Here is a 13,588-nt window from a genome sequence, read left to right as displayed (position 1 = left end):
TGTCCCCCTTCAATGTATATCAAGGTGGCGATTGCATGACTTTCGGTGCCAGAAGCGAAGTCCACAGAGAGAGAGAGAGAGAGTTCCATTAAATAGCGGCACCTCACGCCATTTCCGTTTCTATCGATCATCAGACTGCACATTTACAGCATCAAGCCATGTAAAGAGCCCTCGTGTCCCAGAACTGATGACGTAAAGGGCCCTGGGCTAACCATGGATGACAGCAGTCCATCGAAGCTACAACTTCGGTTCGTGTTGCCTGTTTGCTCCCTTCTCCGCCTTAGAGGTTGGGTAACTCCGCCTTAGAGGATTGGGTAAAAGAGCGAATCTAATTTCGACATCTAGAGATCGATAACAAGCTAATGGTTGATATCGAATTTTAAATCATGATATCAACACTCGAAATGACTTCAACTCACCACCCGTCAAAAATGCTCATATAGTGAAAGCCGCACCCACTTTTACTTCGTCACATATCCAGAATCTAGAACAGTCAGAAAAGAACCATGATATCGTCCTCAGGGCCTTAAGTAACTCTCACCCAAAGTAATTTCTTGACCTGTCATCGAAGTATTTTTGGCGATTGCCACATACATGTCCGCGCAATCGTCGAGGTAAACCTGTAGAATCATATTAATCGGAATGTTTGAAGCAGTTATCTAGAAGTGTATGCTTACCTCGTGCTTAAGAGTTGATCTTTCCGTCCATGACTGGATTTGCTCAGCAGAGTATTGCAGGCCCTGTGGAAAGCATTCACATCATGGAAATAATGAAGAGAGATATATCCTTGAACTTACCCACTCTGTGAGGAGCAGTCCTGGAAGTACTGAGTTGATGCGGACCTTAGGTCCTTGCGACGCCTTCAGACATTTTAAAAGGTGCAGTCCTAAGACTCAAGTTAGTCAGACACTCATCAATCGGAGAACGAGCTAATGTACCAGCAGACTTAGTGACTGAGTACGCCATGCTGCTACCACTCGGGGTGATGCCCTGAAGTATCCGTTAGAGAGGCTGTCATTTTCATCAAAGTGGTACTCTTCGGATCTCACAGCAATAGATGAAGTTGTAATGAAAACTCCACCTTCTTCATTTGCGTTGAACGTCGGTAGAGCCTCTCTGAATAAAAACAGATTACTTTTGACATTTGTTGCCCAGCACTTCAGATCAATCAAATTAGAACCCAGATCTGACTGGGGTTTTCTTCGTCGTACCTTGTCCCATTCACCTTCGTCCAGAGCATACAGATCTCCAAAATTGGAAAATCGTGTCCACCCCTTGAGCCGTCAGTGTGGATTATTTAAGAAAGATAAATGGGTAGGCTCACGGCATTCGATATAATAATGTCCAGCCCTCTGAGCTTCTCGATTGCCGTTTGAACCAACCTCACACAATCCGCTTGGATACCTGCATCCTAATCCACGTCTAGATTAGCCATCTATACCGATTACCTGATAAAACAGCTAACAAATTGTAGATAAAAATGCATACTCCCTGGATCGTAGCTGTTCTGATGTTATATTCCTTGTCCAATCTCAAAGCAAGGTCATCAGCTTGCTGTTGACTCGAAAGATAATTAATTGCAATATTGCAACCCTCTGCAGCGAATTTTTCGGCAATACAAACCCCAAGGCCTCTGTATAGGGATTAGATTGGAGGCAAAAGATAGCGACTTGAACAGATCAGAAAGCAGAGGGGACGCACCTCGCACCGCCGACAATGAGAACATTTCGGCCTTGAAGCTTGTAAGGCATCTTGTTCAAATTGAATGCCGTAGAGATTTGATTGGAAGTATGTGGATCTCTATTACTCTGATGTCAAAAAGAATGGTATAAGGCTCCGTCAAAGCGAGGACACCCTATACTTTTTGAAAAGAGGGGGTCGTGTTAGACCTCGGGCAGCAATGCGGGGATTCGGCTGCGCCGATGATCCACCATCACACGAGCGGTCGGCACTGCCGATGATGGGCGTTCCTGATTAAACATGTTTCACTTCGATATCAATAGCAGACGAACGGTGATGGATTGTCTTTGAGCTGTGCGTCTTTTATGTGGGAGCGCTCATTGCGGCATCTTGATTGATGCTTACATCGACGACATCGGATAACTATAGGAATTATGGGTCTGGCTTGTGCTGAAGAAAATAGATCTCCATTTGATTAACGCTATATCGGGAGTCTCATGTCAAGGGTGAATTGACCAGTAGTTTGGGGTTTTCTTCCTTAATCTTTGAACTGGACAATGAGCTGATACCGAAGAAATGGCGGATGAACCAAATTGTACTGGTATGGATCATACTATGGAAAATTAAAGTACTTCCAATTTGCCAATGACAAAATCTGATTTTCCAACGGATTGTCAACATTTGACCAGAAATCATCAAATTGAAGTTCTTGACCATCTGGATCATTTGGCAAGCCATGCCATTCGATTTCACTCGGGGGTTGGGCTGGTATTGGCGTTCGTTCTCCCCTACCTCTGCCAGAATTGACGGAGGGTCCCTTTTCAGATCTGCGATACAAGCCGATTAGCTTCCACCCATGATTGTCTGTACAATGGACTTACTTCTGTTGAGAGCCCATTGTGGATGGGGATGATAGGGTTTGTTTTGACGATAACTCATTTCGCTTGTCGGCTTCTACACCTGCCGTCACGTCACGAGATTCCCGGATATAGTTCATTATACCATCGGCAATAGCCTTGAAACCGTCTAGTGAAAGAGGTTCGTCGACGGTTCGTGATTTCACTATCAAAGCTCGGTACAATTCAATTTGATGTATCTTCATTTTATTAGCAAGGAGGAAGTTCACAAGTAATCAAGTTACTCAGCGTACCCAGTATTTTGGCAGGTCCCAGAACCGAGACAACGATTCCATGGCTTTGATGTCGTCCTGCAATAAAGCCTCCGCTTCGCGAGCAATCCTGGTATCTTTGAAGCTTTCCTCATCAATCAGCGCGAAGAAAAGGTTCAACATTGCAAGTGCAGCAAAGGTATCCCTCGAGTAATGAAGATGATCGGGAACCTGCCGCTGCCATTCCATCAGCTGGTGGTCAAGTTCAGTAAATGGCATGTCACTCCTCCACGGAGCCCTAGCGTCAGTATATCGCCCACCTCGCCCGTGCCAGGTGATTATCTCCCCCAAGATCGACAATATTCGAGCGAGGGAGACATAAAGATTGCTTGAGGTTTCGTAACTCAGACCGACAGTACTCGGATTAGGAGGTTGGTGAAAGCGTCGGAAAACAAGATCCTCTTCAGAGACCGGGAAATGACAGCAAATATCCTTCTCATCAATGCTACTTGGCCGATCTCTACCATTGGACAAGAGTCTGTCAAGGAAGAAGCAACTCCAAAATGTTCTTCGCTTCAATTCGACCGTGGTTGCATTTTCATTCACGTTTGGAGCAGGCCGGCCCCAATCGAAATTGGAGTGAGGCTTGTCCATGACAGACAAACGGAGGATTTGTGCCATCCTAACGGCATTCCCCAGATGGATCCAAGCGCTAGATTCAAAGCCGCAGCCAACTTCGTATACGCAGTGGATCAGGTATGCTTGTACAACATGGAGTGAGACCTCGTCACGTTCTCTCTGAAGGAATTCCAGAGCCCTTGTACGATAAGCCCGAGACTCCTCAATCGAGCTCCATGGACTAAACCGAGCGGTCAAAGCGAGGATTGCAAAAGTGAGACTCATTGGTAATTCTCCAGAGCAGAATTGGGTTGTGAAGGTGAGTGGGTCGATGAAGAAAAGCAGTGTTGAGCCAAAGTTATCCCGAAAGAAATCAGCTGCTTCTGCCAGCTCGGTGGCCGGTATTTGTGACAAGTCTCGGACTTCTTTTCCCAGTGGACTGATGGGATGAGCTTGATGTGCTATGTCCATAGCCGGATGGCCCTGAGATACTCCTGCATATCGGCAGTCGATAGATCTGTTGATACAAGCTTTGCAGGATGGCCAGCCACTGGTACAGCGAACCTTGCGCTGTCTTCCAATAATGTTTTAGTGAGTTGCGACTCCTATCGCTGCTCTAAGAGGATCGAGGTACCTACCGGCAGGGAATGCATGCAATCGCAGCTCGTTGACCCGGTAGATGGACCGGACGACGCAGTTTCCTTGGCCAAGTAGATACCTGACTCATTTTCGAGATCGATTTTTAATCGGCAGATCAAGTGCATTGATCCCTCAAGTCGAGGATAATTGACCAAAGTTGAAAGTCGGTCACAGCCGCGTTCTCGCCGTGTGGGGGAGGGAAACTGACTAAAAACCTCGAGTTCTTGGACTTTCCCATAACCGCCAGATCGTCTCGACTCACTTACAAGTTGACAAATTGTTTGGCGATAGCATTGAAAAAGGTTCTAATACAGAAGATGCTCGCAAGACTACAAGTGAGAACCTGTTTCGCGAAGAATGTCGTGACTCTATGGCAGAGAATCCGGTGGATCGTTCTTATCGGCACTGCCGAGACCAATAGAGCAGGTGAAACAGCAGTGCTATTTCACCATTTGAACCGTGACACTATTTATACCCTGTCAAAGACCCGAGAACCGATTGCTTGGAAAGCATACCAATATCAAAAATCATCATGACCGACACACTGCGGTCTGGGCATCTCTCGGCTGAAAAGATCATGAGTCTATTGCACGATGCTGAGAATGAGTACAAACACAGCAATCCAAATTCACAGAATCTACATGAGAGAGCGATCACAGTCTTACCGGGCGGCAACACTCGTTCGGTTCTTCACACAGACCCGTTCCCCATCTACATGGACCGAGGCGAAGGTAATCGATTGATGGACGTTGACGGTCACGAGTCTGCCCTCCTAGCTCTCCATGTCCGAGTTGCTCATAACTAACCAAATTATCCCGCAGATACCTTGATCTAGTCGGCGAGATGACGGCTAGTGTCTGCGGTCACTCCAATCCAGTAATTCGCGATGCAATTATCTCTACCATTACCAACACAGGCCTAAACCTTGGTGCCACCACCGCTGCCGAGGTTCGTTTTGCAGAGCAAGTCCGAAGCAGATTTTCCTCAATGGAGCGAATGAGGTTCTGCAATTCTGGTACAGAGGCGAATATCTACGCTCTCAGCATCGCACGTCAAGCGACTGGGCGAAGTAAGATCATCGTCTTCAACGGCGCCTATCATGGTGGGGTCTTGACCTTTGTTCATGGAATTTCCGTGAACTCTGTTGACAGAGACGACTGGATTGTTGGAACATATAACGATGACGAAGGAGTACAGCGACTGATATCTGAGAACAAGGGAATAGCTGCTGCAGTGCTTGTTGAGGGGATGCAAGGTGCGGGCGGCTGTATACCGGGATCAGCCAAGTTCATGCACGCTATTCAAAAAGCGACGAGCCAAAATGGTATGCTTTTCATCATGGACGAAGTCATGACTTCGAGGCTGGCTCCTGGCGGCCTCCAATCGACAATCTTGGATCCCCACGACGGTGCTCCTTTGAAACCAGACATCACGACTTTGGGCAAATACATTGCTGGAGGAATGACAATTGGCGCCTTTGGGGGACGCAAGGAATTACTCTCAACGTATGACCCTCGCCCAGCCTCCGAGTCGGCAATGCAGGGAAAGCCGGCTCAAATGAGCCATTCGGGTACATTCAACAACAACACACTCGCGATGCATGTCGGCATAGTTGCCCTCTCATCCGTGTTCACGCCTGCAGTATGTACGGAACTTAATGCTCTTGGGGACTGGTTTCGTCAAGAATTGTTTGATAGGTGCCAAGGGTCGAGAATGACGGTGACTGGAGTTGGGTCGGTGTGTAACATCCACTTTGGCGCTCATGAGAATCAACGCGAGATTCTCCGGATTGAGCATTTGGATGAGCGGCTCTCGAAGGCTGATTCTGGCTTGAGGGATCTCTTTTGGTTTCAGGCTGTTCAGAAGGGGTTCTGGATGGCTCGCCGTGGCATGGTGACTTTGACCATGGGAACTACGAGATCGGAGCTTCAGGGATTCATTGGATTTGTGGAGGACTTTGCTCGATCAACTCGCGGTCCCCGGTGCTAATCGCCATGACAATGATTATGTGCCTGCTATCTCTACTCAAAGGCATGAACTTTCATGGTTGTTGGCTCTTACGTCCCAACTCAGAAGACGCCTACCTTAGACCTAAACATTGATATTTCAACATCGTTGTCCTTCTTCAAGCTCTTTACTTTCATAGACATTTTTATGTATGCACACGCCCTGGTAACAGGCTTTTTACAGAGAGTTTTCAAAGCAGACTCCTACCAGAAAGCCTACCATGATCAAAATGCTATTGTCTTTCTGCATCACCGATGCGCAGCTTCATGTACCGCACAGGACTGAAGGTGCCGGTGGGTGATCAGCCTAATTTCATAACTCGGTAGAAACAGCGTGAAGCAAAAATCTCATATTTGTTGATCGGATGAGGCTTTGTGTCATCCCGTGCATACAACGTATCGTGTATTGGTCAAGTCGTGTCTCATTAAGTCATATCTGCCAGAGACAGGTAGCATTTCCAAAGCAAACCCTTGTACTGCATTATAAGAGCTTCTCTTCCAAGTCGCGCTCATCGAAAGGGTCACCAAACTCGTCTTCGAAGAAAGCAGTTAGTGGATTTCAAAGCTTCAAGTCATATTCAGACACCACATACGCAAATTAAAGTCCTTATCCACGACATGTTCCATCGCCTTCTGGTAGTCATCCTGAGCACGCTTGGTCTGCCAGGACCCAATTAGATGTTCTGAGTTCGCTCGGGACTTCTGCGCCCCGGTTCCCATGTCCTTCAGTACGGCAGTCGAGATATCCGGGATTTGTTGAGGTTGGGAGCCGGGAGGAGAGAGTTCGGACGCTGCGGCGGCAGATGCGTGAGCGAAATGGGTTGGAGTGCGGGCGCCCGGTGCATCTGAATCTGTGTGGACTGAGTCTGCGGATGAAGCCATCTCGGAGTCGCCGTCTGGATCCCTGGAGTCTGTGAACGGTGAGTGGAGGGTCGGCATTTGCAGGAACAGGTCACAGTGCGGGGTCGGGAATAGCCACCGCTACGAGGGTCTCCAGGGCCTATGGCGGCCAAAGTCCCCTCCATTTGGGGCAGATGAGATGGGATCAGAAAGTCACGTACCAATAGCCATGTTGGTGGTTACGTGCAGAGCTGAGGGGAGCTTAATGGACCGGATGGGATGGAGCGGAGAGCGGAGTTCAACGCGTGGGCGGTGGCCAATTGGGCATTTACCTCGATTTTTCTTTTCTTTCTGACATCCTGGTATACACTCTGAGCATAGTGTGGAGCTTTATATTGTACTCGCATTCACTGTCTTCTATCTTTTAGTCTCCCCTATCTTTCTATTTATCTTGTGCCATGAGCGCGAACACTGAAGCCCCCAACGCCTGGGAGGACGAATGGGAAACCCAGGCAGATGTAAGCAGCCCGTTGTGTTCTCTGCTTTCTTTAAGAAACATCTTCTCAAAGCCTCTGTGGCAGACGTGCTGATAATTTGATACAGACTCTGGCAACTAATCCCTCCATAGAATCCGAGAAAAAAGTCTCGTCCAAGGTCACAAAAGCACAGCGCCGCGCGCAACAGGCAGAGTTCAACCGACAGCTATGGGCAGAGGCGTACGTCGTCTTCTCTACAGATGAATCAAATCCCCAAGGAGATGAAGGCTAACTCGAATTCTTGCGCTAGCGACACCCCACAAACCTTTCACTATCTTGAAGCGCGCTCCGAGGTTGTACCCCTCAAGCAGGACATCAAGCCAGCTGTCACCCTCCTCAGCCGCAAACCGCAGATTGCAACTAGGAAATTTGCCGCCGTGGGGGTAGATGGCGCTGCAGCAGGTCTTAGACAACTCGGTCTAGATGGCGAGGAAGACGATTCAGACGACGAATCAAAACCTCGGGAGCCCACGTTTGAGGAACGTCAAGCAATTGCACTGAAAGCCAGAGAAGAAAAGCAGCGCAAATATGAGGAAGTACGAGAGAGGCTTTTTGGCAGTCCATCTGCTACGACATCCGGCACTTCATCGCCTGGAAGTACAACACCGCCCCGCCAGAACTCGTCAGCCGATGGCAGAGGAAAGGGCAAGGGACGCGGTGGTCGGAACTACCAGAAGCGAGACTCATCTGTAGCTTCAAACAAATTGAGTCGAAATCTCTACGACCCGTCGACTTTTACTAGACCAACCGGCCCGCAATTACAGAGGCGAGAGCGCCAGGGTGGTCAGACTGGCTCTGAAAGGTCGCCTGCACCACAGCAGCCGACTCGAAGCCCTCGTGGTCCGGATGGGAGTGGAAGAGGTGGTTTTGGATTTGCCACAAGAGGCGCGCGAACAGGCTAAAGGATACATTGCTTCTGATGCTTGTCACTTCATCTGTTCTTTCCACCGCGACTGGCGGCGAGAGCAAGGGCCTCCCTCATTGCTGGCCAGTTGGGAGCGTTCCTATCTTTCAGGGAAGTCCCCGTCCCGAATTGATTGCATTCGCAACTTGAGATGTGTTCGGGCGGTTCTCTGTCATACGATATGTCAGCACTAAACGGCCTGGTACTGGTTCGATCAAAGGCACTCACCGGCGTAACGCTCATAGCTATCAAAGTAGAGCTGGTCTGTGCTGGTTGTTGCTCGGACATGCTCATTGGCTTCGAGTGCGTTCACCCATGACCCCCATCTTGAGCGTTCCTCGGCATCTGGCCAACCCCGATAGGGCTTCAAGACCCGACTGAGCCGAAGGACCCATGGAGCGGCCTGAACATCGACGAAGGAAAGTTGTGATCCCATGAAGTATGGGCCACGGGCATCCGCGGCGGCCATCAACTGGTTGAAAGTATTTCGAAGCTCCTGTGCATGAGCAATCTGTTTCTGCTGGTCCTGTTCCTGTAGGACACGGTAGAAGTTTGGTATAATGTTCCGGTTGATCTGAAACATGTTAGCAACGATTGGTGGCAGGAGTAAGAGGCTTTGCTCACATGGTCTGCCCATAACCGGCAGTGAGCGCGCAACTTTGGATCGGCTGGCATGAGTGGCTCGCCGAGATCAAGATCTTCCAGCTATTTTGCATTAGCATTGACAGGGAAGTGAGACTTGGAAAGGGCAACTTCTTCACATATTCCATCAGCACTGTGCTTTCATAGCATCCCCAATCGTCGTGCCTCAGTGCTGGCACAAGACCTCGCGGGTTCACCTCCAGTAGGGACTGAGGCTTCTTGTACGGATCCACTTCAATATACTGATAGGGAATGCCTTTCACTTCAAGTGCAATCCAGACACGCTGTACAAAAGGGCTAGAGATTATCATTGGGTCAGTCTGGTTTTGATGGCATGATAATGCCAATTGCAGAAATGCAAAGGAACTGTCACACACCAAAAGCAGCTGCCGAACAGCTTGAGATTTGACTCAACTGAACGGCGAGTCACTGTAGCGGCGGCCAAGCCAGACGCTTTGGTGTGGTATGACTTCTGCGTGTGGGTGTTGTCGTCCATGACTCGATACTGTGGAAGCAGATTAGGAATGGTCTACAATTCAAAAACAAATGGGCATCAGAATCGCAAGATATTGAATGAAAGTCAAGAAATGGAGGATGACATGGGGTGACGTAGACCGTGTGGGGGATCGCCAAGCCCCTTCGAGGTATTGCTGTAGGGAACAAGATGGACGTACCGTGGACTTCTTCCTCCCCTTGTCCTCTTTCATGAAGTGTCTATGAACACTATTCTTCTTGACTCGATCGCTATCCTCAAGCGTATGTCGATGACCACCTTCCACGCCTTCACTCTTCCCATTGGCACCATTTCCATTCACACGTTGTATGGTGAAATATCGCGCTCCGTTCACCCCGGGATGATCTGACGGTAAATTGGGCCCTGGCGCAAGCACTCCAAAGGGCTGATTCCCTTGAACGGGAAACAAGGTGTGAACTCCAGGCAAAAGTTCAGCGGGAAGCGATTCGAATCCACCAGTTGTATCTACGACCCCGCCACCCGGGAAGTACTCCGTAATCTTGATCTTGACGTCGCAGAGATCTCGCTCTCTGGCCGTACGCTTGCGCTTTTTCTTAGTCGGGTCGTCGGACTTGGGTGTCCCTGGAGGCCGACCTTTCAGGCGACAGTCCCAGTAGTGGGATACGAATGGCCTGCGTTTGTAGCGCTGAGTGGAGCGATGAGAGTAAACATTATCAACGTGTGGGAAATAAGTCTGGAATCTACAATGGAGTCGGTCAGTGTTCAATGAAGCTGAGGAAGTATATCACGATTTGGAATAGCATACTGTTCTTCGCTCAAGGTGATGGTCTCATTCACGTGGAACAAGCGATCTCTCCAATACTCTAGATCAGGTGGATCCGGGATCAGCTTGCCCTGTAATTGTCCTGCAAAACTTGTTGAGGCTGTTGAGTTGGGTGCGAGCTCTTCATAGTCCGGTTGCTGAAATGACGGATCCGATTGGAGTAAAGATATTCCATCTTTTGTAGTGGCCCGAACGTTGCTTTCCAAGTCTATTGCGTCTGGCGCAGTTGCATTTTGTGCTGGGTGCGGGTCGACACTGTCAATAGACCGGAAGGACGCAAAGGCCTGGGAGTCCGGGTGGAAGTTCCTGAGCTGCGATAATCCCTGCGCTTCATCAATGATGTCGAGCGCCGACGCTAGCGGGCGCGCAGCACGCAGGTCGGAATCCATGAGTGGAGTGCGTCGTGCTGCTTTTGGCGGGTGCGGAGAAGAAAGGGCGGGCAGTTCAAGCGGCATGGCGGGTCCCGCGTACTGGGGTTGAAGTAACATCCATCACTATACTCTTTTAGTATATATTCTTGAGTCAAAGAGCCTCAACCCCTATGGATAGTTTTCTTAGAGGTGCACAAATTTACTTAGAAATTCAAGTTAAGCAGATATGTGAAGATTTAAGATATCAAGGAGCTTTATTCTTGCTGCACATCGGAACCATATCTTTCTGGCACAACTCCCAGACCTGCATGCCAGCTCACACATGCAGAATAGATCACCTTGGGAACATCTTCAACCTGAGGCTGCTTACAAACCCTTCTTCCCAGTATGCTTCTTAGCCGCCTCTGAGTTGGCAAATGGGAACCCAGTGGTCCTCTTATCAGCGCCAGTCCGACGACTGATCTTACCCTCACCGCTCGCAAAGAGCACACACCACAGGCCAATAAAGGCGAGGATCGAGTGTACGATAACCGCCACTAGGAATGACCCCTGGCTTCTGGAGACGTACCAGGTGTATGCATAGAAGCCGGTGGTGGCGTGGAAAGCCGAGGTCACCATCAAAGTCGGCAAAGCATAAGGAGCTCTGGGATCCGAGTCCTCGGTCGTCACGGGCTCCGTGATTGTGTTTGTTAGGGGGGATTGAGCCCGTGAGCATGGCGATTAAGACGGCGATTGTCAGGAGACCAAAGCCCAGACAGCGGGCCAAGTAGATTTCGATGGCTTTGACAAGGCAACGGCGTTAATGTGAGCTTTGGAGTACTCGGCAGTCACTCAAACGAGGGGTGGTGGGTATCACGAACAGGAAGCAGGCCGAGGCTCATCCAGTAGCATGGAGACCAGCATGCTCGGGCCAGTGATCAAGAACAAGCTCTGCAGGGAAAGCCATCCTGCTGTAGAGTATGTGTATGCGTGAAAGACCTAAATTGTCGAGGTTAGCAGCTGAATCTGGACCAACGATGTCCTGACACCTCAAGCAGGCTCGGGTGGGGGTTAATGTCGGCAGTACTAGTAACTTACGTCCATGTTCGGCTCATCAATGGGGATCAGTTTTAGCCGTGAGACAGGAAAGAATGTGGGAGCTGTTTGCAGACTCAGAAGCGTCAAAGGAGAGGTCGGAGTTAGCCAGGCAACCTTCAACTCGCCTCGAAGCTGTACCATGAATGACGTCACTTGTTTTGTGGTGTTTGCATCGTGACGAGCTTTGTGTGTTGAAATACTAAAACGTCAGGTTCGCGTTCTAGTACAAATGGTGCAGAGTAGGCATTGGCTTTAAACTCAATCATGTCTCCTATTTGGGTTTGTATCTTGATGCAATGAAAAAGAATAAATGATAGAAAGAAATCTGACACCGATTAGCCACCAACTCCTGAATCATGATTACAACGCCGCATGAGAATTCTCAATGCTCATCACTGGTTCATGCTGGCGGAGCGCAAGTACCGAGTGAAGCTGTTATCCTGATCAGAAGGTTGATCCTGCCCAAGGGCATGCTGGTAGCGCGAAGAGAGACCTTCATCATCGCCAGCGCTTGGGCCTTCGTAATCATCTTCACTATCATCCTCGCCATCGGCCAGTCCTCGCTTGATAATCTCATCCTCGCTGTCATCTTCAGCCTCGCTAACAGTCTCAGGCCCAACCTCAGGCCCCTTGGCTTCTCTGCGACCTGATCCCGAGACATTCATATCCTTCATCAACTTGCCCAATTCAACCTCGCGCTGATTGGCCTTGTTCTCCTCCCGCTCCTGCTTTTTTCGCTCCAATTCAGGTTTGTAATCACGTTCGAACTCTTGGCGCTTTTCCTCCACAGCCTCGAAGAATTCGTCAACGCCGTCTCCGGTCATGGAGCTCACGCCCACGACGCTCAAGTGGCGGTAGAACTCCTCGAGCATCAAGCTCATGCTGTTCAAAAGTGATCCCATGTATCCACTCCCGGCTCCGAACCCGCCGGCTGAGCCCTCGGCACCAAAGGCACCGGATTCTTCTTCCTCGCGCAAAGCCTGCTGGAACTTGTCAAAGTCGGTCATCCATTCCTTGGCAAACTCGGCATCCTTGACATCAGTCTTGTTGAAAACCAAAATCATAGGAAGTTTCGTCTTGTAAAGAATACTGCAAGCATATAGCATGTTGCTCATAAAAGTGCTGGTTGAGCTGGCGCGCGGGGTGTCGATAATATAGGCGATAACGGTCGGGAAAGATGAAGCGAGGGTTTCGAGAAGAATACTTCCAGATGCACTCCACACGAACACTTCAATCTGACCCGGGGTGTCGACGAGGATGTGTTCAATCGGTTTGGCAGCGGGCTTGCTGGGATCTGGAGTAGTGCGCTTCTCTAGAAGAGCAATGATCTGATCGACTTTGGTGGCGAAAAGATTCAGGGATGTCAAGATTCCACCGTTAGGACCCAGGTTGTATTGGCGCATTACTTCCTTGTAGTTGATCGAGTCTCGAATATCAATGTTGCAGTCAAAGGGCACCGAATGCACCGCCGGGTCGAGGTTCATCACATAGGGCACACTCTTCTTTGAATGAAGATGGGAGTTAATTCTCTGCATGAAGGTGGTCTTTCCCGAGCCTAAGAGGACGATATTGTCAATATTCAGTGTTCCTGGTTCAAGCTCGTGAGGGGCAAATCGCTTTACCTGCCATGCCCACGCAGACAACGGACACTGGATTCGCCATGGTGAAATGAGGAAGCTCTTTTGTAACAGATGGTGTCAGATGGATAGCTTTTCCTCGATTATTGCGTTGTGGTGTCCAGCGCAAGGTGCTGTGGCGATGAAGAAGAGCTCAACTTTTTTTTCTCGGAAATTCTAGTCGCGGGGAACCCGACGATCTGCGCGTGGACCGCCCGGCGCGCCAAACGTCATTCCGCCTGAGCTCTTTCTC

General features: G+C 49.5%; 7 protein-coding genes across 7 annotated transcripts; 2 read left to right on the top strand and 5 right to left on the bottom strand.

Annotated features, from left to right (window-relative positions):
* Nucleotides 1-518: 518 nt before the first annotated feature.
* On the bottom strand, nt 519-1,751 carry N7477_008455 (SDR family NAD(P)-dependent oxidoreductase; the record flags this gene model as incomplete). Its single annotated transcript, XM_056970118.1, has 9 exons — nt 519-620; nt 678-740; nt 798-886; nt 939-990; nt 1,050-1,157; nt 1,212-1,274; nt 1,325-1,411; nt 1,489-1,633; nt 1,702-1,751. 9 exons carry the CDS (start codon nt 1,749-1,751, stop codon nt 519-521), a joined length of 759 nt encoding a protein of 252 aa, XP_056820150.1.
* Nucleotides 1,752-2,821: 1,070 nt separating this feature from the next.
* N7477_008454 (fungal specific transcription factor domain-containing protein) lies at nt 2,822-3,877 on the bottom strand (the record flags this gene model as incomplete). Its single annotated transcript, XM_056970117.1, has 1 exon — nt 2,822-3,877. The coding sequence occupies one exon, from the start codon at nt 3,875-3,877 to the stop codon at nt 2,822-2,824; it is 1,056 nt and encodes a 351-aa protein (XP_056820149.1).
* A 700-nt stretch (nt 3,878-4,577) lies between these two features.
* Nucleotides 4,578-6,034, top strand: N7477_008453 (aspartate aminotransferase family protein; the record flags this gene model as incomplete). Its single annotated transcript, XM_056970116.1, has 2 exons — nt 4,578-4,807; nt 4,867-6,034. The coding sequence occupies 2 exons, from the start codon at nt 4,578-4,580 to the stop codon at nt 6,032-6,034; spliced, it is 1,398 nt and encodes a 465-aa protein (XP_056820148.1).
* A 498-nt stretch (nt 6,035-6,532) lies between these two features.
* N7477_008452 (uncharacterized protein) lies at nt 6,533-7,122 on the bottom strand (the record flags this gene model as incomplete). The annotated part of the gene is made up of 3 exons (XM_056970115.1): nt 6,533-6,585; nt 6,645-6,962; nt 7,113-7,122. The coding sequence occupies 3 exons, from the start codon at nt 7,120-7,122 to the stop codon at nt 6,533-6,535; spliced, it is 381 nt and encodes a 126-aa protein (XP_056820147.1).
* A 227-nt stretch (nt 7,123-7,349) lies between these two features.
* Nucleotides 7,350-8,329, top strand: N7477_008451 (uncharacterized protein; the record flags this gene model as incomplete). Its single annotated transcript, XM_056970114.1, has 3 exons — nt 7,350-7,409; nt 7,495-7,607; nt 7,678-8,329. 3 exons carry the CDS (start codon nt 7,350-7,352, stop codon nt 8,327-8,329), a joined length of 825 nt encoding a protein of 274 aa, XP_056820146.1.
* A 216-nt stretch (nt 8,330-8,545) lies between these two features.
* Nucleotides 8,546-10,726, bottom strand: N7477_008450 (uncharacterized protein; the record flags this gene model as incomplete). The annotated part of the gene is made up of 4 exons (XM_056970113.1): nt 8,546-8,863; nt 9,404-9,478; nt 9,648-10,188; nt 10,254-10,726. 4 exons carry the CDS (start codon nt 10,724-10,726, stop codon nt 8,546-8,548), a joined length of 1,407 nt encoding a protein of 468 aa, XP_056820145.1.
* A 1,385-nt stretch (nt 10,727-12,111) lies between these two features.
* Nucleotides 12,112-13,254, bottom strand: N7477_008449 (putative ATP binding protein; the record flags this gene model as incomplete). Its single annotated transcript, XM_056970112.1, has 1 exon — nt 12,112-13,254. The coding sequence occupies one exon, from the start codon at nt 13,252-13,254 to the stop codon at nt 12,112-12,114; it is 1,143 nt and encodes a 380-aa protein (XP_056820144.1).
* Between the last annotated feature and the right edge of the window lie 334 nt (nt 13,255-13,588).

The sequence above is a fragment of the Penicillium maclennaniae genome (genome assembly GCF_028827695.1).
Source record: "Penicillium maclennaniae strain IBT 15551 chromosome Unknown utg000007l:1.0-4884863.0:1.0-4888362.0, whole genome shotgun sequence".
In the NCBI taxonomy this organism is placed as follows: Eukaryota; Fungi; Ascomycota; class Eurotiomycetes; order Eurotiales; family Aspergillaceae; genus Penicillium; species Penicillium maclennaniae.
This window is presented reverse-complemented; position numbering and strand designations above follow the sequence as displayed.